Below are 20441 nucleotides of genomic sequence, written 5' to 3' on the forward strand. Positions count from 1 at the left end.
TCCGGAATTGCATCCCACGCCTCCTGAATAGCCGTACGGAGAGCCGCAAGACTAAGCCGTTGAAGATCTGGGTGATGGTCCTCGACGTAGTTCTTCAGCCACTGCCAGAGGTTTTCTATCGGGTTGAGGTCCGGGCTCCGAGCAGGCCACTCCAACAGCTCAAGTCCAAGTGCCGCAATGAGACGCCTCGTTGAGCGAGCTGTATGGGCAGCAGAATTGTCCTCTTGGAAGACAAACTCACAGCCGTGAGACTCCCAGAACTGCCGTACAAGAGGAAGTATAAATCGCTGATATCTCTCAGCGTTTATACCCCCGTATACCTTCTCCTAGAAGAACCCGGGTCCCTTGTGCCGTCCTGCAAAGCAGCCCCAGAACATCTAGCCGTGTGGTTTCTGCCGAAGAAGTGCCCAAGTACGAGGGTTTTCAGTGTCGTACACGGTAATTAATCCACCTCTTCCACATAGGGTTATTGGTAGCCCAAGTCTCGTCGCTAAAGATAACCTTTTCCCAGTCCTCAGGATTAGGTCGCAGAGCCAACTGCTCAAGTGTAAAGGCGAGTCGTGTAGCCCGGTGCTGAGCAGTCAGTTCAATCCTACGGGGGCGTTTTCTTCCCGAGTAACCCATTGATCGCAGAGCTTTGAAGATTGCAGTCTCTCCAAAGAGCTCAAAACCTGGGATGTAGTACTTCAAATCGTTCCATGGGAGCTCGCGGAAGAGGTCGTCAGCTTCGAGGTAGTGGCATTGAGCGTCGGAGATTTTTTGTCTCCATCTCCCCCGCTTTCTCCTCAAATCACCGGGAACGCTTCTCCCTCTTGGCGGCGGCACCTTTCTCGTTCTCTCCAACAACAGGCTGAAAGCACAATTTAGACCGGCCGGGCTGCTGCCGGCCCGCGGTAGGTAGCCAAGCACCTGCGCAGCCGTCCGTTGTTTGCCAAACCATGGATGTACGTACTATCTGTTAATTACCCCTTCTCCGCATATGGAGCTAAGGTGTGAACGCTAAGTGCTCGTGACACCCCCCTCTTAGACCCCCGAGCTTGGCCGGCACTTCAAGACTTCCCAAGATTAGAGAATGGGGTTGGGAATGGCAGTGGATGTGCAGAAGATGCTTCTGGCCATATTAATTGTTGGGCCGAACCGGATCGGCTTGGGGGGATAACCACTAATATGGAAGCCCCCCTTTGTGGTCTTAAATAACTGCTCTCCCGTATGCCCCCGCTGTCGCAAGCTTCATCAGTAATTATTGTCCATCTTTCTAGTACCCTCAAATTCGGGTATACCTGCCTGAGCCTTCGATGGTCTGGACTTGAGCGCAGAACGATACACCGGCAGTCGGGCTTCGCCTCTGCACTTCTCGAGAAATGGGATCTCCCGCCGAAGACGAATCGTGGCGCACCCACTGGAAGTGCTTCGTTGCCTGCGGAATCATCGTGCTTTCGCCGTTTCAGTATGGCGTCGACTTTGGCCTCATCGGCGGCCTGCAGGCCATGCGCGGCTTCCTCCAGGTGTGTAGATCCCATCATTGGCACCATCGCGAGACGCGTTTTCAACCAGTATTTTTTTTAACTATTATCATAATCTTGACCACGGCCACTAACAAAGACCAACAGATCTTCGGCCACGAAGCCCCCAACACCCCCCTCGGTTGGAACCTCGACACAACACGCCAACAGCTGATTTCCTCCCTCATGACTCTTGGCGCCTTCATCAGTTCCGGGACGGCTGGTCTCACAGCCACCTATGTGAGCCGCAAGCAGTGTCTGTGGATAGCCTGCCTGGGCTGTTGCGTCGCAAACATTATGATGATGGCCACTGAGAATATTGGCGCACTATATGCCGGGCGGTTCATCATCGGGCTGGCGAACGGGTATTTTATGACCTTTTCGCAGCTGTACATCCAGGAGAGCAGCCCGGCAAGGTATCGCGGGTGGTTTATTACCGCGTTTCAGTTTTTTACGTCGTTTGTATGTCCCTAGCCTCCAGGCCCCCCCAGACTAAACAGTATAACGGAGGGTGAGGGCTAATTTACTGCAACCTTCTAGGGCACCCTCATCGGCACTATCATCGACTGGGCAACCGCGAGCCGCCCCGACAAATCGGCCTACCTCATCCCGCTCGGAATGATCTACATCGTGCCCGCCATCATGACGGTAGCCCTCTTCTTTATCCCCGAATCACCTCGCTGGTTTATCCTTACCGGCCGCTACGAAGAAGGCGTCAAGTCCCTCCGGTGGCTGCGGCCCGCCGGTGCTGATGTCGACAGCGAGGCGGCCGAGATCAAGGCTGCGATTGATCGGGAAACCGAGATGGGCAGCGGGGCGTCGGTGTTGGATATGTTTGTGAATCCCATTGACCGGCGGCGGACCTTGTTGGCTGTGTGTGCTGTCACGTTACAGGCCGCGTCAGGGTCGATGTTTATTATCGGTGGGTTGTCTGATCCTCCTGCTTCTGTTCCCCCCCCCTTGGCCTGTTCGTAATGGTTTATTACTGACAACTGCGAATAGCATACAAAGCTTACTTCCTCGGCATGTCGAAGGTCGCCAACCCCTTCGGCATGAGCAACATCCTCTCAGCCATGGGCATCCTCGCCATCATCTTCAATTCCCTCATCGTCGTCCGCTACGGCCGCCGCCGCGTCATCCTAATGACCGGGCTCGTCCTCTGCGGCGTGTTCCAACTCATCATGGCCGTCGTGTACGACAAACAGCCCGGCACGACCTCCACGGGCCAGGTCCTCGTCGCGTTTACCTGTGTGTACATGATGAGCTACAATGGCATGATCGCGACGTATGCTTGGTTGGCTGGCGGCGAACTGCCGTCGCAGCGGCTGAGGAGTTATACATTTGGTCTGGCGGCGGCGGTCGGGTTCTTGTTTGCGTGGTTGACGACGTTTACGGCGCCGTATTTTATTAATCCGGAGTCGTTGAACTGGGGCCCGCGGTATGGGTATATCTGGTTCCCGTCGTGTGTGGTGGCCACGTTGTGGGTGTATTTCTTCTTGCCGGAGACGAAGGGGCGCACGCTTGAGGAGATTGATGAGATGTTTGAGAAGCGGTTGCCGGCGAGGCGGTTCAGGAAGCATGTCTGCGTAGGACATGTAGTGGGGGTCAAAGTGGAGGACAAGGAGAAGGAGAAGGATGGGAGTGTGAGAGAGGTGGAAAAGGTTAGCGTTGATGGAGAGAAGGATGTGTGATGATTATGACGCTTATCATGATGAGTAATTGAGTGAGGAGATGTTGTTAATATCCCAACTTGTGGGAAAAGCTTGATGTCACTATCGTCGGTTTCACCACGCTCGATGGAATTAAATGGGGTTAATCTGGAGTTAGGAACTTGGGAAGGGAACAAAAAGCTCGCCACTGAACCCTATTCCCATCCGGAGGAATAGCGGTCGGTGGTTACGAAAAGCCCAACCAGGGGCTTTTAATTCGCTGGTCCCGGGAACCGAACCCGGGAGCTCTTCGATTTACGACGGTAGTGGCAGGGCCAGACCTACTCCCAATGCCGCTGAGCTAATCTACCGGTGTGTTTGGCTCTTGGGAGGGTCGGTGACAGGGACTCTGCGCGAGGGGGTGATATGGGGGGACCTGTCTGGGAAGGAACGGCAAAGGAGTTGTGATGAAAGGCATCAGGGGCCGGCTGGTGCCTCACTGCCTTCATCTCCATCAGGTACTAGGTAAACAATTCCCATCTCCGACCGTGTAGAACAGCTGCCTTAATTGTGCATTGAGTGTCCAAATCGATTTACACCCAAATTTCCAACCAGCACAACATTTCATCTATGATCTTCCTCCTGCAGCTCCTTGTCGCAGCAACCAGCATTTCTAATCCCACTACTCACCTGACCGTCAAGATATTCGTTCGGGAATTACTCGGCCCGATAAGGGGCGTCAAGACTTGAGCCGCCCAGTTTAGAACCGAGAGACATGCAGCTGATCGCCATGGGTGTCTTACACTAGTGTAGGCAATGAGACTCCATCCCACGCGTTTCATTCTTGGGACTCGGAGATTTGGACGGCCAATGACGGTGACGGATATAAACCATATTCGCTAACCTGCAAGAGGTTTACGTGTGGAAGAAAAAAAATAATGCCACAGTATTGTTATTTTTGTTATTTTGCCTGACATTCTTCAACAAGTGTGTAATTTTTCTCGATCTCACTTGCCGATGAGTGTGAGGAAAGGTTCGGGCCGGATCGTCGATCTTCTCGGCCGAGAATATTATCTAATACCCCGCGATATTCCCTGATGTTAATCCCGTCGCGACGACTCTTTGTTCGAGAATGCGACATGTGGGCATCATTGACATGATACCGGGCTTAAGTGCTTAATTCCGTAGTGTGTCCCCCAATCTCCGTCGATGCTTGTTCAAAGTGCCTGCTAAAGAGGAAAATGCACAAATTTACAGGGCGGTGGATTAGGTAATGCACGAGTCTTCGTGCTATAAAGATGTCTTGGCTCTCTCGGCCTACCACTTTTGGAATCTGAACTCGACTTTTCAACATCGTCTTCAACGACAATTGGTAGTGACCCATCATGGCGGATGCCGACGAGAAGGTTCCGGTTGGGGTCGAATCCCCAATTGAACAGAGGGCCATCGGAACGACGAAAGATAAAGACCATATTTTCGAGGACGCACCTTCGAACGCGCCCGCCAAGACTGAAGATGGCGTCAAGGACGAACACAACAACGCCAACGATGACAACGACAGCGACGCCAAACCCCAAGATCCAGAGAACCCATCGCCGGAAGCGCCTAAACCTGTGTACTCGGTCTTCTCCCCCGGCATGAAGCGCTTCCTAGTGGTCACGACCGTCTTCGGCACCTTCTTCTCCCCTTTCTCATCGTCCATCTACTTCCCCGCCATCACACCCATCGCCAACGAATACGGCCGACCAGTATCCGACATCAACCTGAGCGTAACAACATACCAGATCATGCAAGCGCTAGCCCCGCTCTTCTTCGGCGACCTCAGCGACCAGATCGGTCGCCGGCCTGTGTACCTGCTCAGCTTCGCCATCTACCTCGGCGCCAACATCGGCCTGGCCGTGCAGCACAGCTACCCGGCGCTGATGGTGCTGCGGGCGATGCAGAGCACGGGCAGCAGCGCGACGGTGGCGATTGGGAACGCGGTCATGGCGGATTTTGCGACGAGTGCGGACCGTGGCGGGTTCATTGCGGCCGTGCAGGCGAGTGTGATGTTTGCGCCCGCGCTGGCGACGACGTTGGGGGGGATTTTGTCGCAGTTTTTGGGGTGGCGGTCGACGTTTTGGTGTTTGGTGATTATGACGGGGGTGTTTTTGGCGGTGTATCTGCCGGCCGTGCCTGAGGTAAGTGTCAAACTGATCACCCTGTACAAAAACCATGGAAAAGAAACCCCCCCCCAAAGGAAGGGAAAAAAAGACCACAACTGACTGGGTAATTAGACCGCGCGGAACATCGTTGGCAACGGCTCGATACCACCTCCCAAGTCCCACACCTCGCTGTACACACACTTCCGCCAGCGCAAACTCCGACGCCAGCTCGCAGACGACCCCGAAGCCCTAGCGGAAGCCCTCCCCCCTCCCAAGAAACTCCCACTTAAAATCCCCATCCCCAACATTTGGGCCGCCGTAGTGATAATCTTTGAGAAGGACGTCGGCCCGCTCATGCTGTTCATGTCCCTCTTCGTCATGGCTAACTACGCCGTCATGGTACCAATCCAAGACGTCATCCGCCGACAATACAATTTCAACGACCTCCAAGTCGGCCTCTGCTTCATCCCCTTCTCGGTCGGGTCCGTGGTCCGGTCCATCGTGATGGGCAAAGCCCTCAACTGGAACTATGCACGCGTCGCAAAAAGCATTGGCGTATCACCCGACCGCAAACGCGGCGACGACCTGCGCAATTTTCCGATCGAGCGGGCGCGGCTGGATCTCCTGTGGCCGTCGACTTTCCTCGCCGTCGGCATGATCGTCGGGTGGGGCTGGGTCGTCACGGCGGGGACCAGCCTGGCTGCGCCGCTGGTCGTGCTGTTCTTTGCGGGTCTTGCGCTGGCCGGGCCGGTCTCGGTCTTGACCACGTTGTTGGTGGATTTGTATCCGATGAATCCGGGGAGGGTGTCGTCGACGTTTAATTTGACGAGGGCTACGTTTAGTGCGGTTGGTACGGCGGTGGTGCAGTATATGATTGAGGCGTGGGGGTATGGGTATACGTATTTGTTTATGGGGTTGATTGTGTTGGCTGCGAGTCCGAGTGTGTTGGTGGTAAGGAAATGGGGGCCCAAGTGGAGGGAGGAGCGGTATCAGCGGTTTGCTAAGAAGCAGCAAGAGGCGGAGAGTACCTAGGGGTTAGGGACATAGAGATACCCAGCGTTTCCTTTCTTTCTTTTTTCTTTTTCTTTTTTTTGTGGTTGGCTTTTGCCCACGCTACATTAGATTATTATCGAGGCTGTTTCAGGATTTAAGCTCGGACTTAATAGAGGGTTGACTTACAGCTTCGGGCTGGCGGCAGCTCGCACTTGACGTGTCATCATCCGAATATCACTGGAAGATGAACCTTGATGTTTCAACTTTACAGTTGGAGCAACTGATCCTCAAGTAGGCTCAAGAATATAATCCGAGCTGACGCCGAGACTACCCATCATCCGAGTGTATCCCAACACATCGAGATAAGCATAGCATATATTATGATGATATTACGCCGCAACTTAACTCAATCTCATTCACAACAACTTACTCAACCAACCACAACATTAATTAACCACATTTTCGACACAACAACAACACACAACACACAACACCACCAAAATGTCCGCACCCAAACCCAATAATATCCTCCGCCGCAACCGCGGAAACAACACCACCACCACCACCACGACAACCACAAACCCAACCCAGCGTCCTCCCGCCCAGGCCATCCCCGACTTCGCCCAAATCCAGCCCGAACAACTAGTGCCCACCCCCGAGCAGCAGCGGCGATTTGAGAGAACAGGTGGCTTTGGCACACCCCCGAAAGAATACCGTCTCCGCTTCTACTGCCTGACATGTCAGAACCGGCCCAACCACAACGGCGCATGTGCCACCGCCAAAAAGCTCAATGCTGCAATGCCGACGCGGTTTGCGTGGCATTATGGCGCGTATTCTAGTCCGCATGTGTGGGACTGGGAGTTGGGGATTGAGTTTTGTCCTCCTTTGCCTCCTTCTGATGCTACTTCTGGTGGTGCTCCTCCTGCTGCTGCCGCTAGGAACGGAAATGGGAATTGGAACGTCACTGCGAAGGTGAAGGAGGTGGTGAGGGCGGTTGTTGGGCCGTTGAAGGACCCTGCTCCTCCTGCTGCGGCTGCTGCGACTGCTTCCGCGGCTGCGCCAAAGAAGCAAGAGGGGACGGTGAAGAAGGTGATTCAGGGGTTGAGGAAGAAGAACGGGGAGAAGAGTGAGACTGCGACAGCGGTGCCGACACCTGTGGTGCCGCCGCCGTTTAAGGTGGATGATTTCTTGGCTGGGCTGAAGGCGAAGGGGGTTACGTACAAGACAACGCCTGAGGCATTTCCGTAGTGGGTTGCTTGTCTAGTTGTAGCGGGGTTGGTATTAACAGTACGGTCGGTCTTATCGGAGGAATAATTAACTCGTCTTATCCAATGTTCCTTATGTCCAAGAGAAACAGAAACCTCACACCCCCTGTTCAGCATCGCCCGGCACATCATCCGGATACTGATTCACAAAATCCGTCCGTCCATCCATCAACACATCCGCATTCAACCGCACACTCCACCTCACCATATCCGTCATCGCCGTCTCCCTGAACGCGTCCCCATGATCCCCAATATCACTCATAATATTCATCGGCCCAATCATCCGATGATGATGAAACAAACTCGGCTGCGTCGTCAAACACTGTCTCCCCGCCTTCCTCCCCTTCTCCCCCTCGCAAAAATACCGCAACAGCAAATCATACGCCGTGCTCACATCCTTCAATCCAACCTCATGCAACAGTCTCCGCGCCCCACGCTGCGTTAGCGCATACCCCAGCGTGCACACCCCCTCCTGCACGTGGTGATACGCACGGGTATGGTCCGGGTAGTTTTCCTTGAGCGTGAAGGGGATGTTGAGGGTCCAGAGGTTTTTGCGCGGCGCGACGGTCTCGTCGTCGCGGCGGATGATGCGTGCTTTGGGGACAGTCCGGCTGCGCTTGAAGGGGAAGTGCATGCCGCAGTGGCCGACCCAGAGGATGTCCCAGTTGTCGCCGTAGGGGGAGGCCGTGGGCGGGGTGGTGGAGGGTAAGGAGTGGAAGTCCCAGTCGGGGAGGGACTCGGGGGAGTTGTCACGGGGTTGGGGGTAGGTTTCGTCGGCGTAGGTTGGGGGGGTGCGGCCGCCTGGGGAGGAACGGAGGGGTTGGGTTAGGGCGTGGGTCGAGAGGGCGAAGTCGTGGAGTTGGTCGCGGATGCGGACGTCCCAGTCGACGTCGTCTTCGAGGATCAGGGCGGTAGTTAGGTTGCGGTGGACGATTCTGCGGGCGTTAGTATTTGCTTCAGCCTTGTCTATAACGGCAAGCGGAATAATCAGGTGACAGATGTGATAGAGCCGGGACATACTCTCGTACGGCATTCATATGTGCCCGCCAGGACCCGATCGAGGCATCGGCCAAGCGAGTGTGCTCCGGCGACGACGGCACGGCCTTGTCGGGCACATCCTTGCCCATGACGCCGTCGATGAACTCGAACTGCATGTCGCTCAAGGCAGCTTGTAGGACCATGCCATCGCGGCGGTCGGAGCGGGACGGCAAGCCGACGACGAAGATTTTCTCAAACTGGGGTTGTCAGTGTGTTTGTTCTCAGCCATATCCATCTCAGTCTCATCTCATCTCATTTTTTTGGTGAGATGATTATGAGATTCACAACGGTAAATGGACAAGACAGGCACTCATCGCATCGATGAAACAACCCTGGGCAAGAATACGATGAATGAGACCGGCACCAAAAGACACTCACACCAAACGTGCTATTCGCAATGTCACGCAACGGCCCCCTCGTCCAGTGCCGAGGATCGCGTGCCGACGACGGATTCGGGCCGCTCCCTGGGTCGCTGCGGAACTGGAAAAACAGGAAAATGACCACGAGCGCCGTAGCCAGGGCCCAGAACCCCCGTTTCTGGAACAGCCGAAGGGCCATCGCGGGGTTGGGTCAGGGAACCAAATCGCTAGAACCAAAAGGAGTTATGAGAGAACAGAAGGTAAATATAATTTAAAAGAATATTATAATGGCGTCGTCGTCGTTGCGGCCCCAAACCATTCCCCATCAGCCGCTGTCAGATGAACGTTTGTGACACTTGACAATTCACGGAAGCGGCAAACGGACTTCCGCGTGAAGGGACGCGCGCCAAAAAGAGATTTGTTAGCTGCTGTCCACGAAACGTGGACCTTCATCCCAACCAACCCCTGAGGCCCTGGACCCAACTCAGGGGCTGTGGGTGGCTCGGGTGGTTCGTCTCAAGTTGGCGGTCCATCGCATTCGACCCGGCACTGGCCAACTTCAGGGATGTGCCACCCCACAGCTTTGGGTTGTGTCTGCGCTCGGGTGCATGCGCTGATTGGACGCCGAGCGGGGCCCCAGGCCATGCTTGCCAGGCAAGCTTGGCAAGCCAGACAAATCTCGCTCGTTCTCTGTCCTCTATTCTCCAGTTCCTGGGTCGTACACTTCTTTGCATCGTTCGCATCGGCCGGTCGTAAGGGAGATACTATGGCTGGAGAGAGAGAGTCCGCAAATGATAGTGCAGAGCCTTCCTATAGTTTAGTAGGTGGACGCTGTTGCAGTATACGGCGTTGAAGAAGTTAGGAGGGTGCCTCCGCGCGGGTTTGCCAAGTGGCCGAAATTCAGGGGGTCCGGCTGAGGTTCAAGCAATAACTTTTCAGTTTTCCGTCAGGACAAGAACTGCTTACATTTGTCGTACCTGACATAAAACATATTTGAAGCGAGCAGAAGCAACAGTTACCACTCTAGACTTAACATAACACCACTGAACACGACTATGCAACAGTGGGTTCTACAACTATTGTCTCACGCCGCCCAGAGGATATTCTCTAACTCCACGTGTAATTGCATTACACCTGAACGTGGGCTACCCTTCGGGTCGATAAGGTATGGCGACAGAGAGGTAAGAAAGAAATCACGTGGAGGTAAATGGCTGCTGGTGCAAGATGTTCAGGCACTCTGTCGGCACTTTGTTGCAGGAAATGGAAGCCAGGAGCCTTCTACCAACCCTAACCCTCCTTTTAGGTATTCCCCTTCCTGGAGGGATAATGATTGATAAGTTGAATGATAACACCTGAAAGTCGGGAATACTTGGACACGCCGAAAAAGTACAGACGGGAAACATGTAGTGTCTCATAACTTCCCCTATTTTGACTAGACACAACTAACGATAACCATCTGAAGGCCAGAGGGGCGCCTCAGTGCGGCCCAGGGCGGGTAGTAATTCGGGAGGGAGAAACTACGCCGCAACCTGTTGGTGGCCTCAGCCAGATCTGATGTTTGTGTCCCCATGTCCCAACAGTATTCGGCCAATGGTTTGGCATGATCTGATACATATTCCGCGTTGTGGGCCAACGCGGTCATGAGATTTGGGGGGCCGAAGGCCGTCCCGAGTTCCCAACACCCAAGTTCAGATTGTGATAATTGAATTATTGATATGAGCCAGTAGTTCGATGCGCAGCAAGATCGATCCCCTGGGATGTGTTAGAATGCGCTATACCTGGCCAGAGTAGGCTGGGGAGATGGGCTCTTGGGGGAGCACAGGTACTTAGGTACGTGATATGATGATCATGCACTGTGAACAAGAATTACTCGCTCAAGGCCGAATTAGCGTGACCTTCTTCTCATATCAACCAGACCAAGGAGGACAAGTGAAACTCGCCCCCAATGCCTTACTAGCCGGAAAGACCACCGGTAACCTGTGGTTTCATCTTGAAGCGGCGCGAAGGCGAGAAGCCTTTGGCCAGGCCGGTTGAGGCTTGAGAGGCCGCAATGCTGCCGTGGTATTGTTGGCACGGGAGATGAGAGCGACATGAGAACGGTGGATTATACGATAATAAATAGAGCCACCTCTTCTCCTTCTATCGGCGATCACGGATATCTGTATCATTCGCAACCACTTATATACTTCCTGTCTCAATACGCAATAAGACTTCTCGCTGGCCGAGATATTGTATCCCCCTTTCTTTTTTGAGTTCCACGTTACTTCAGATTTCCGCCACTCTGTTGTTACCACGCACACCATACCACGCCTCGAATCACTATAATCGTAACGCAGCGTAAAGCAACAGCCCCGAGATCTAACCGAATTATGACCATCAACTGGGCCCGCACGCACCCCCTCCAGCAAATTGGCGTAAACGCGGATACTGCCAGCTGGGAGGTCCACTTTCAGAGCCACATCGACGACCGCAACATCCAATGGAACGACCTCCTCGACATCGCCGAAAGCTACTGGTCCGATATCAGGCGCCGTTGGGGCAAACGGGCCGAGACTCGCAACGGGCACTGCCTCGTAGCCGCCCTCTTCGTCCCGGACACAGCCGGGTGACACTGCTTCGTCTCGACCATCCCGCGCGAAACCAAGCAGGACGTAATGGTCGAGGACGGACCGATCGACGCCCCCACGTGGTTGCTCGCCGTCAACGCCGGCCGACAGAGTAGCACAGAATTGACGCTTCACGCCGAAGACGCGGTTCTGTTCAACTTTGAGAGAGCCGTGCGCTGCAACCGTCAGGTACGCCGCGAAATCCCGTCGCAGCGCGAACCGGAGCTTCTGCCGTACCTCAAGATTCTTAGCGAGGGGTACTATATGCAGGACCGCGAGCATGAGTTGGGACCCCTGCGCCTCGCCGTGTGGGGTTACTACTACAGCGACTCGGACGGAGTCAAGCAAACCGGCCGACCAATCGAGCTGTGCACCAAATCCAAGAAACAACCTTCGTGCCGACGGGTCGCCCAGATGTTGAACATTTCGTACTGTACGGCTGCCTTGAGGGCGCAGGAGGAGCGGCTGCTGAGCAGGCCAACGAGGGGCTCCGCGCTGAACACGCAAATAGTCCCCTCCTGGGATAGAGGTAGCGGCAGCCTCCGTTGGGGAATCGGCAGTGCTCCCCAGGCCCCGAACATGTCATACGGCCGCCACGTTCCTTCGTCCTCCACATCCTCTAGCCACCGCCCGCGGGATCCACGCTCGCGTTGATACTCCGGTCAATATAACAACAGGTGAGCTTGTTTGGTAAACGAGGTCACTAGGGGAGGGTTGGTTTTGGACATTTTTGTAAGGGGGGAATTAAGAGCAGGCCTCTTTTAACCCTCACACTCTTTTTGGTATAACTGCCGGTTTTCAGGAGAAAGGAGAATGGCAATGGGTGGATGGGTGGATGGGTATTAATAAATGCAGTTTAGAAAGGTTGAAGGTTGAATAGAAGCAGTCACCTGCGGGTAATACTTGTATCACTTTTGTGACTGAAATTGGTAGCCGCTCAGGGTTAACAACCAACACATGTTTACCTTGGTCCTGAAGTTGACGGAAAATCGCAGCAACATGTGTCCAAGCAATTACCTGGTAGGTATGGCCAGAGGCCTTTGTGTAGGATGTGGTTTGGGAGCTGATGTACATACATACGTTTATTCAATACGTACTGTGGTAGGTGTAATTATATATAGTACAGACCGTGATCGCAAGGTACCTAGGTACATAGGTATATACTGGGTACACGTACGATCGTTACTTTTGCTAAAACCCTTTGCAGCGTTCTGCCTCTTAGGCTCTTAAGCTCTTGCTTACATCCGGGCCCTCGAAAACGGCGCCAAAAGCAGTTGAAAGGGGCTACCTAAAAGCACCGCTTTCAGGGTCTTGCCCTTGGTGTATTACATGGAGTGTATGTGGAAGAAAGGCACTCCTCGCAGCATTGGAAAAGGCTCTCGCGGTGGTTCCGACCTAACCTGGTAATTATAGCACTCTATCGGATAGTTTACACTTCTGTACTGTAATTACCTCTCTTCGTACGCCTTGGCTTCAAGGAGAATGTTGCTCCACCTTCCGTATTTGGTTGCAACCCGCAACACCCAAAATATGGAAGCCGCACAGCCGACTTTTGCTTCCTGCAACCAACTGCACCCAACCGACGAGCAACCACTCGACAATCAAGAGAACTCGCTCCCTTGCACCGCGCACATTTAGGGGACCAAAGTTTAGGCGTTGTATAACCTTCATTTTCTTCCGTTTTTTGCCCGTACACAATGCCTCTGTATTACTGGCATGCTATTTGAGACCCTGGGAATCTCGGATGTTCAATTCCCCAGGTCGCTGAGTGGGAGATGCGCTGGTGCTTCTGTGCGGAGGCTTGAGCGTTTGGTGATTGACACGCAAATTCAGCAAGGGGCCACAATACCATGGATCGCGATGCGCTGAAAACGAGTCCGATTTCTGCCAGCCGTCTGCCTGGCCTGCTTCGCCTCACTCCCGAATGCCGACAGCACATCTATGCCAACCTAGGGCTTTCCAACGTTCGCACGCCCGACCGGTCCAGGCCGACCGTCCACAGGCCGGTGTACGACCTTAGCGACCCGTTAGATTTAGCGCAGGCGGACAGTTCAGACGACGACTTCGAGTTGTCCTTGCCGACCGTGAACGGCCTCGGCGACCCGTCGAGCTTCGCGTCTCATCCGGGCAGCCTAAACGAAGCTGTGAAGTACCCTTTTGAGTACCCTTTTGAGTACCCTTACACGCCCGTGCCAACCTTCTACGACCTCAGCGACGCTTCCAGTCTTGCCCATCATGCGGGCAGCCCACACGAGGACTTCCAGACCTTCCACGGCCTGCTCTTGTCTTGTCGCACCCTCTACGCCGAAATTTCGGCCCTCCTCTACTCCTTCTACTCGTCCAACCGATTCCTCCTCCATTACCATGCCCCGAGCTACTCACTGCTCGCGCCACTGCGGACTGTCAGACCACAGGCCGTGCGACATCTCGCCCACCTGAAAGTCGTGCTGAACCAAGCCTCATGCCATGACCCCTACCATAATAGCGACCGCGAGTGTTGCTGGGACCGTTCTTTACGAACGCCCCAATGCGTCGAACATGGGGCGTGGTATACGCATGACTTGCCGCTGAACGCAGCCAACACCGCCGTGATCACGGCGTTGGCCCGCGAGTGGAATGCTGCGGCAGCCTACCTAGCGTCCCAACTAGCGACGAACCCGGGCCGGCTCGAACTAGCCTTGGTGTGCGACGTCCAAGCCGGGGACGTGGACACGGCGCAACAGGTCGTTCTCAGTTCCCTCGAGCCGCTGCTACCGTTGCTGAAGGACTGCCATGTTCGGCTGTGCCACAAACCCGATCCAGTGCTCCAACGGCTTGCGTTGGAAACGGTCGCGCGCGTCGGATGGCGACAACAACCGCAACCGCTCGATAGCTCTACCTCCCACCGATACCAGAGCAAGCGCAGTCTTCTCGCTCTCCCCCCGGAAATACGCCTCCGCATCCTCGAGTACACCGACCTCGTCGCGCCTTTTTGCGAGCTCTATTGGAGTCGAGACACTCGCCGACTCACCTTCAACCGCGGCCGCTGGCACGGGCATTGTCCATCCACGTTGAAGCACGGCTACCAGTTTCTGCGGTGCTCCGAGTCCGCACTCGGCGAGCAGAATGTAGGCTGCTTCTGCCGAATTCGGCACGCGGCCGCCTCGTCATTGTCCAAATCATTCCCGTCGTACGTCTGCCGGTGCTGGGGCGGCCCACCGACCGCACTGTTCCTCGTGTGCCGCACCCTGTCAGACGAAGCCCTCCGTGTCTGGTATGGCCGCAACCGCATTATCGTCTTTGACGGCGTCGATGCCTCGTCACCCTACCACCCCTGGTCGGTCGGCCACGACTACCCGCACAACCGCTTCGCCATAAGTGAGTTCCTGCGCGACGCCCTCCCACCGCGCTGCAGGCGTTACATCCGGACCCTCGAGCTGGCGTTCGCCCCGTTCACGCACTACAACCGGCCGCGCGGAGTCGGTCACCCGGCGTTTGTGGACTGGCGTGAGCTAGTCGGGGTGTGGATGAAGCGGAACTTGAACCTGGGCGGGCTGACACTGCGGCTGGTGACGACGCAGAATCCCGAGGTTGAAGGGATCGAAGGACACGAGATCATGACGACGAAGGCGCAGGGCAAGGAGGTTCGTGATGTGTATACTACGCTGTTGAACCCCTTACGAGACTTGGGCTGTCCCGAGGACTCTTCTCCTAGTATTACTACTGCTACTGCTACTCGTAGTAACAGTACGAGTGATCCTTCGAATCAACGTAGCGCACCCTTAGCTCGGTTCTACGCGGACCTTGCCTGGCCATACGTTCGGACTGGCGACCGCTGGCCACGGCGTGAGTGGTTTGATGCCAAGGACCGGGAGCTCCGACAGCGGTCAGAGCGATTCGTCATGGGGAACCGGTATGACGACGATGCTGGAGACGGTAAGAACTGTGACAACAGTCACTGGTTTGATACACTGGGCGGAGGGCCTGGTCGGAGGCGGAGCTCTTGGATGTGGTTTTTGCTGCCAGGGCAGCAGTGATGGTGATGCGATGAGTGATGAGCGAGGTAGTTGCGGTAAGTCGCCTACCTCTGAAACGGGAACCCACATGTGGACCGCATTTTTTGAGCCGTGTGACGCGGACAACACCGTCAATTTAACACGACGTATTGGCATATATTGCCTACTTTTCCCTACATAATGACTGCACGAGCCCTCTGAATCTGCTCTTTTGTGATCGTTGTATTTAAAGGTTGCACATTCAATGCGTCCATCCACGATTTGCGCTGGGTGCATCCGTTCAGCGTTTACACATAACTATTAGATTTCTTGGATCCGTCTCAAGTTCTCAACAAGCCTCCTACACTATCCGAACTCGACGTTGGTGTTGACAATACCAGTACATGCAGCGGTTTTGATTATCGGGCCTTCATTGGCGCCACCGAATTATACCTATCTATCAACGGTTCTCGGCCTTTGGGTTTGTTTGAGCTTTCGAAGAGTGGTGAACCGGCTATTGAGTGGCTTCTTGAAGCTGACGCGGTTTTTCACAGCTATTTATCCGGCCTTAGCCAGCTATGGAGGAATATCCTGCTTGTTTACGACGGAAATGTGGGTATAATTATGTGGTGTTGTAGTTGAAGAAATTATCGCATGGGTGTTTTGGGGGCAGGAACAGCGTTAATTAAATCTCACGATTTTAACGTAATTACATGAGGTCCGTGGAGTTACCCGGAACATACTGAGTACGATGTTGGTAACAAAAGCTGATAAAGAAACCGCTTTTATAATTAGCTGTTGTGGCCATCCATAACCAACAATCGCCGTTGTGTTAGATCGCGTCGTTGGCTCCTTGGCATCCGGATCCTTTCCAGCCATTCCAGCGCAGTTACGCTGTTTATCCAGCCATTTTCAGTGGATGTAAATTACCAGTCCTTCGTGTCCTTCGTTTCTATGGGAAACCACTGCTGCCGAACGGCTACGTCCTTGAAAAATGGGTTAAGCGGTGGATAAACAGCCTGCGAACCTGCTGCTTGGCAACGACTTGCTGGATCAATTCCGCAACCCATGATGGTACAAGCTGGGAGAACAAGGCCCGTCGCTTAGATATAACGTACCTTACAAGCGAGCCGAACATATAAGCGGGCCGAACACTCTCCACCACTCTACAAACACTATCCTCTATTGCAGCACAACAACACTAGGAACCAACTACAATTACATCGAAAAAAGCTGAATCAGAGGCTTCTATAGCCTCTTGACACGTACGTGCATTATAACCAGGCTTACCGTATACACCACAGCACCGAACCTTCGTACGAGCCCCCCCTACACTACCACTATCCGGCTCCTTTTCTTTCGCCACCTCCCCAACCACGGCCTTCTGGTCTAGTAGATCCTTTGTATCTTACACCGTAAGCGATACTCTAAGCTGTACGTGTGTTCTTTTGGCTCTCCGGCGCTTGCTGAGTGCCTCGTTGGCCTTACGGAGCGAAGAGACTTCGGAGCATAGGAAAGCTACCTTATGTATTACAGCTATCGTGCCCTTGGTAAGCTGGTCTACAGTAGCCAACATCGAGGTTAGGGAGCTGTTTTAATGGTTGGTAATGTAAGTCTTAATGAGTGTTGACTGTGAATCGATGTGACGGATCGATTCTCAACCACACTCTGAAAGGGTTTACTGAAGGTATGATGTAAGGGTTGTGATCCGGTGAAGCCAAGAGGTTCACAACGAGATAACGAACTGGTCTCAATGTTTACAGCGTCGTGCAAGTTGCAATGAACAAGTTGTATTGCTTACTGGAGAACTCCTAGAGTCCTCCAGAACGAGTGACTATATACTATCTAGAATGACCGGCTCGCTGCTGCTCGCCTGGCTACCATAGTGTACCTGATCCTGTGGTAGCCTGTGGTAGCCTGTCTACCCAGGTCTACCGTGATCGCTTGTGTTCGCCGGCTACCCAGTGCTACCGAGCCTCCTCGGGCCGCGTCTCACGCGACCGTCCCGATCCTGTCCGGTCCATACCGGATGGGTCTTTAATCGCTTGACCGTGGAAGGCTGACGGACAAGGCGTGGAAAAGCAATCCCCGTGATTTATGCTCTGGAAAATACAATTGGACAATAGGCCCTTTCGAACCTTGCGTAGCAGGGAGACGTCCTTGTCATAATTATCGAGCAAAATGATACCCTAGCCCGAACGCAAATGACGAAACGCATGTGAATCCAAGGCTTTCCCCAATCCCTCCTGACCACTCAGCTCGGTATTGGTGCCGTTGTCTCCGTCCTAGGCCTGTCGGCCTTCGTCTGCGGCATCCTACGGTCGCCGTGCACGCACAAACAAGACAAGCTCTTAAAGGGCAGCCACCAGCGGGTGTATTCCTCGCAACCACCAGGGCCGCAGCTAGTGTTAGATATGGAGCATCTGCGTCATATTATCCGGCAAAGCTAAATACCGGGGATCGGTGGCAGGGGCGGGGGTTGACGCGGCGAACTGTGCAGATCGACGACACTCTCACTTACTGCCAAGTAGACACGGGAATTACCCACGTACCCCCAACCGAAATGGGGTGGGTAGAAGATATGGGTAGGCAACGAATTCTTGGGTTCGGGTTGGGTTGGACCTATTAGTGATTGTTTATTTGGCAGATAGTTGCTCTAAAACTCGAGATCTATTTCAGTAATCAAATTTCAAGAACCTTACGGATTGTATGCAGCCTCCCTCATCAAGGGGGACTGAACTCTTTGTTTAAGTCACTGTAATTACCCCATATAATATAACCCGACCCCTACCCACGTTTCTGGGTATCTCCGGACTCAACCCATATAAACCCAAACCCATATGAACCCAACCCATATGAACCCAAATCCACATGGGTACCCAAATGGGTATGGGTTGTTGTTGGGTCCTACCCACACGGGTGGGTACCCACAGGTGATTTTCTCTCGCCGCAAGAGAAAAGGGAATACATGTGTAAATCTGTAATTGCATAATAATCTGTCTACTTCTACTCTTCCTCAGGCCTCCGTCCGATCATACAAACCTGATCCAGCGCATGGTACACCCCCTTGTCAATAGCCGCATCGACCTCCCCGCGCACTCTCTCCAGCCGCTCCTTCGTCCACCCGCTCCCTTCAGCACCCACAAGCGTCTCCAAACAACCCAAATAACACTCCATCACGTTCCGCGTACCCTTCTCCCGGATCTGCAGCGTCGGGTCCTGGATCCGATCCGTTGAGAACACCTCTTCGTGCACATCCACCAACCCAGCCGACCGCCAGAGTTCTTCCCTCTTCACATCTCTCGCTTCGCGCACCATAAGCCCAATCACCAACTCATCCTCACCTTCCCCTCCTGCAGTCCCATCCTCTCCTGTACCCCTATCAGTACCCGTACCCCCGGTCTTATTCCCATTCTTGGTCTTCCTCCCCACCTCCCGAAAAGGCTCCAACCCCTCCCACACCTCCCGAAACACCCCCTTCCCCACCTTCGCCGTCCCCGCAACACTAGGCACAGAATCATACACCCGAAAATTACACGACTCAATCCACTGCACCCACCCCGTGGCCGGCTTCACCAACTGTTTCACGTTTCCCAATACATCCTTCCATTGACCGCGTGTCATGGCGCTGCTGACGAAACGCGCCGCGACGAGGTCGTAGGTGGCGAGTTCCGGGGTGGGGAAGGGGTGGTGCATGTCGTGCGGGAGGAATTGGATTGTTAGGTTGGGGTGGGATTTATGAAGAGCGGTGAGGGCTGCGGCGGTGTGTCCTGTGGTTGTGGAGGGGGGGACGAGGTCATAGCCTGTTAGGAGGGCTGGTAGGGAGGGCGGGAGGTGAGCGGCGATGTCGAGGAGCCAGGCGCCTGTGCCTGTGCCGATGTCTGCTATTTTGAGGGGGGTTGAGGGGGTGAATGTAAGGGTGGAAGAAGATGGGGGGTTATCGTTGGGGGAGAGGAGGATGGGGATGAGGGGGTGGACGAGGAAGCCAAGGGTTTGGGTGGTGATGGTGTGTTGTTCGTCGAGTCTGATGTGGTTAGAAATGAAACGAGGGCTGAGTCAATATTGAGTGGAAGAGGGGGGCGTACCGTTCGGGGATCTCCTCAATGACAAGGTAACCCTTGTCGTCAGCGTTACTAGCGGTCATGGTTACGGCGGCTGTTGAAAGTTGCTGAGTTGTTCCAATTGAGAAGTGTAGAGAGAAAGGATTGGAATAATTATGCAGTTGGATGTGGTCCGGCTTTATGATTCAGCAAGCCGCCCCACTTCAAGACCAAGATCACCAAGTCGGCGTTAGCGTGCCGGTAATTTCCAACAATGTCTTGGGCATTACACGTATCAAGTTTTATTGGACTGCTTCAAATTCTAAATTCATCATACCTGCCATTTCAAACGCAAAAGACAAAAAGCTCACTGCTCACTCGGTCCCCTCTTGGGAGGGGGAGGAACAGCTACGAAAACCCGATGGTTTTACTTCGTGCGCCACAGACAGGAATCGAACCTGCGAGCGCGGGAGTGGAGGGCACAGTGTACCCAGGCCCCCCCCCAACTGCACTATTCGGTAGTTTGGGGTGGTACTTGGGGGAGCGTTGGAAGGAGCTCCCGAACCCTGGCTTATAAAAGACTGCAAGGAAGGAAGGCACGATGGAGGCCTTGTGGTTTCGGACCTTGAAAGTTACAGAACGGTGCGTAATGACGAGGTTGCAGGTAAAGCACACACAAATCAATTCAGCCCTCACCTGAGGTAACCCACCTGCAGCACCGCACTCTTCAGCACTGCACGCTTCATTGGCCGGACCTCCGCTTGATCAACGCCATGAGGGAACTCAAGGCTTTCATGCCCAATGTGGCGGCCTCAATCACTCCTCTCGGATTGTGTTTTCTCCTCCTCAAAAAAGAAGCCACGTTGTCGTT

General features: G+C 54.1%; 7 protein-coding genes across 7 annotated transcripts; 5 read left to right on the forward strand and 2 right to left on the reverse strand.

The window, feature by feature from the left end:
- Positions 1-1361: 1361 nt before the first annotated feature.
- C8A04DRAFT_32995 (general substrate transporter) lies at positions 1362-3193 on the forward strand (the record flags this gene model as incomplete). Its single annotated transcript, XM_062782284.1, has 4 exons — positions 1362-1505; positions 1611-1964; positions 2043-2424; positions 2505-3193. 4 exons carry the CDS (start codon positions 1362-1364, stop codon positions 3191-3193), a joined length of 1569 nt encoding a protein of 522 aa, XP_062632861.1.
- Positions 3194-4536: 1343 nt separating this feature from the next.
- On the forward strand, positions 4537-6327 carry C8A04DRAFT_40667 (major facilitator superfamily domain-containing protein; the record flags this gene model as incomplete). The annotated part of the gene is made up of 3 exons (XM_062785025.1): positions 4537-4557; positions 4678-5331; positions 5428-6327. The coding sequence occupies 3 exons, from the start codon at positions 4537-4539 to the stop codon at positions 6325-6327; spliced, it is 1575 nt and encodes a 524-aa protein (XP_062632862.1).
- A 462-nt stretch (positions 6328-6789) lies between these two features.
- On the forward strand, positions 6790-7536 carry C8A04DRAFT_32997 (uncharacterized protein; the record flags this gene model as incomplete). The annotated part of the gene is made up of 1 exon (XM_062782285.1): positions 6790-7536. The coding sequence occupies one exon, from the start codon at positions 6790-6792 to the stop codon at positions 7534-7536; it is 747 nt and encodes a 248-aa protein (XP_062632863.1).
- Positions 7537-7650: 114 nt separating this feature from the next.
- On the reverse strand, positions 7651-9149 carry C8A04DRAFT_32998 (glycosyltransferase; the record flags this gene model as incomplete). Its single annotated transcript, XM_062782286.1, has 3 exons — positions 7651-8488; positions 8574-8788; positions 8970-9149. The coding sequence occupies 3 exons, from the start codon at positions 9147-9149 to the stop codon at positions 7651-7653; spliced, it is 1233 nt and encodes a 410-aa protein (XP_062632864.1).
- Positions 9150-11604: 2455 nt separating this feature from the next.
- On the forward strand, positions 11605-12210 carry C8A04DRAFT_33000 (uncharacterized protein; the record flags this gene model as incomplete). Its single annotated transcript, XM_062782287.1, has 1 exon — positions 11605-12210. One exon carries the CDS (start codon positions 11605-11607, stop codon positions 12208-12210), a length of 606 nt encoding a protein of 201 aa, XP_062632865.1.
- A 1196-nt stretch (positions 12211-13406) lies between these two features.
- C8A04DRAFT_33001 (uncharacterized protein) lies at positions 13407-15572 on the forward strand (the record flags this gene model as incomplete). Its single annotated transcript, XM_062782288.1, has 1 exon — positions 13407-15572. One exon carries the CDS (start codon positions 13407-13409, stop codon positions 15570-15572), a length of 2166 nt encoding a protein of 721 aa, XP_062632866.1.
- A 2964-nt stretch (positions 15573-18536) lies between these two features.
- Positions 18537-19674, reverse strand: C8A04DRAFT_40669 (uncharacterized protein; the record flags this gene model as incomplete). Its single annotated transcript, XM_062785026.1, has 3 exons — positions 18537-18863; positions 18963-19554; positions 19616-19674. 3 exons carry the CDS (start codon positions 19672-19674, stop codon positions 18537-18539), a joined length of 978 nt encoding a protein of 325 aa, XP_062632867.1.
- Between the last annotated feature and the right edge of the window lie 767 nt (positions 19675-20441).

The sequence above is a fragment of the Dichotomopilus funicola genome, assembly GCF_033296635.1.
Source record: "Dichotomopilus funicola strain CBS 141.50 unplaced genomic scaffold C8A04scaffold_107, whole genome shotgun sequence".
In the NCBI taxonomy this organism is placed as follows: Eukaryota; Fungi; Ascomycota; class Sordariomycetes; order Sordariales; family Chaetomiaceae; genus Dichotomopilus; species Dichotomopilus funicola.